At 37.7% G+C, this 2100-nt stretch overlaps 1 protein-coding gene across 1 annotated transcript; it reads right to left on the bottom strand.

Annotated features, from left to right (window-relative positions):
• Positions 1 to 243: 243 nt before the first annotated feature.
• On the bottom strand, positions 244 to 801 carry LOC129216885 (E3 ubiquitin-protein ligase makorin-1-like). The gene has a single exon (XM_054851104.1). The coding sequence runs from the start codon at positions 799 to 801 to the stop codon at positions 244 to 246; it is 558 nt and encodes a 185-aa protein (XP_054707079.1).
• Between the last annotated feature and the right edge of the window lie 1299 nt (positions 802 to 2100).

Genomic DNA, 2100 nt, shown 5'->3' with positions numbered 1-2100 from the left:
CATTACAGACCACAAAGCTAACATTTCAAAACTTTAAATCATAGATAAGCGAAATTCATACATACTTATTCAATAAAATATTTCCATGAACCCAATTTAGTTGATTAAATATACAGAAAAAAAGGAAACAATTTAGTGTTCAAAAAATAATAGCATAAAATAAGCTCAGTCACTGAGTGAAAATGTCGATATTTCGTAAAATCCAAACGATGCTTTAAGTTCTAACTCGAGACTGTAGACTGTTTAAAAATCTCCGTCTAAGCGTATAACAACACGGTTCCCGAACGGATCGTAGCGTACCAACCAAGTTGTGTTGGTGGATCCGAATAAGTTATTCCTATTTCTGCGATTAAATCTTACACTCGATGAATATCTTGCACCAGATGGCAGAACACTTGCTTCGTCATGGTCATAGAGACAGTTCTCACCTTCTGCACAGACACCGTAATGCTTGTAAACTTCGCAGTCGAGGCATTTCATCATGATTCTGTATTCCTCAATTAATTTCTCCTTTTCCAGCGGATCGGTGATGTGTCGAAGGCACGGAGCGACGACATCAGAATCCCTCCGGCAGATCGGGCAGCTCTTCTTGGGTCGACGAAGCTCGGGAGGCAGGTCGTCTTGGTTCACATTTCGCCAGGCTTCGATGCAGCTGAAGCAGAATGTGTGATTACAATTCTGCATAATTCCAAACTTTCTGTCCGTCACTTTCTCTGAGACGTTTTCCAGACATATTCCGCATAAGGTATCATTTTCCTTCACTGCATCGCTTGCTTTACTTTTATTTGAAGAGTTTGCCATCTTTACTCCAACAACAGATGAAGCGCAGTAGAAACGTTTAAAATTTGCAAGGATCCAAGCAACCGCAGAAAAAGCAATGAACAGTGTCAATCACTACAAAACTAGAAATAACGCTCGTAACTCTCCGAACCAGCTGTAGATTTAACGTACTTAGCACTTGCTCGCACTCCAACCAAATAAAATGTGCGCAAGTGGGGCAGACTCAATTCGTAATTCGAAGTACCGGGTTTCTACTACATTTAACATGTAGGGGCTTCTGGGGGAACAGGTTTCCTTAAAAAGCCGGAGTTCAGCACGTTTTGAGTGACGGGGCAGGCGTGCGGAAGAGCTTTATGATTGTTCTCTCTTTTGCTCTTATCAGTACAATTCAAGAACGTGGAGAGTGACCTCACAGATGGAATCAAATCCAAGCCAAATACTACAAAATAGCTGTTTATACTGCCCTTTGAGGGAACTTGTATCGATATTTTTTGTCTACTTTTCCCGCCTTTTACTTCTTCGAACTGCGAGAAAAGCTTCTTCCTCCTGATTCCCCTTCTCTTCTGTAGGTTTCTGAAGGATTACAATTAAATAAATATTGGAAAAATTCAAAAAATCAACATTGAAAATTAGATTTGAATTACCGTTGTCCATTGCAATTTTTTTTTTTTTTTTTTTTTTTTTACGAATCAGCTTGTTTATTTATTATTTATTTTATTTTACTTATTTTTTTGTTCTATGCAAATTTGCGCTTTTGTAGCGTTGCTGTATATTTCTTTTACTTCTTATCTCGCAAGCATTTATTTATTTCATAAGTATGATTTATTTTTGCGAATATATATTCAGTAGCGTCACTACCATTCTGGGGGGTCGATCTTCCCTGGGTGACACTCGAAGCTGATTTGAGAGTTTATCAAAAGTTTAATTACTTGATTCTAGATTTTTCAAAAATGAATCTGAAATAATATTTAATCTTTCAGATTTCAAAGAAAACCGAGAACAGTATTGCGGGTAAGTGAGGATGGGGGATAAAACAGATAAACCGTGAAAATGGTTGGTGCGGGGGACTTCCGGGTGCAATATCATGCGGGAAGGGGCATTTACATATGCTTCTCGGGCAAATTTTACGTAAAATGCATTATAATTCATACTTGTCTTTTAATTTAAACTTTCATTCCACCACAAAAATTAAAAGGATTTGCTCCTGGAAAATGAACGAACTTCATCTTTCTCTACATTGCATAAAATGAAGTATCCAAAAAACGTCTGTTTGTTTAAATGCACAAAACTTGAAAAGTACCCAACCGATTTGAAAGTTGG

Source organism: Uloborus diversus, chromosome 1 (assembly GCF_026930045.1).
Source record: "Uloborus diversus isolate 005 chromosome 1, Udiv.v.3.1, whole genome shotgun sequence".
NCBI lineage: Eukaryota > Metazoa > Arthropoda > Arachnida > Araneae > Uloboridae > Uloborus > Uloborus diversus.
Note: the sequence above shows the minus strand (reverse complement) of the source record. Positions and strands in the feature narration are given on the sequence as shown.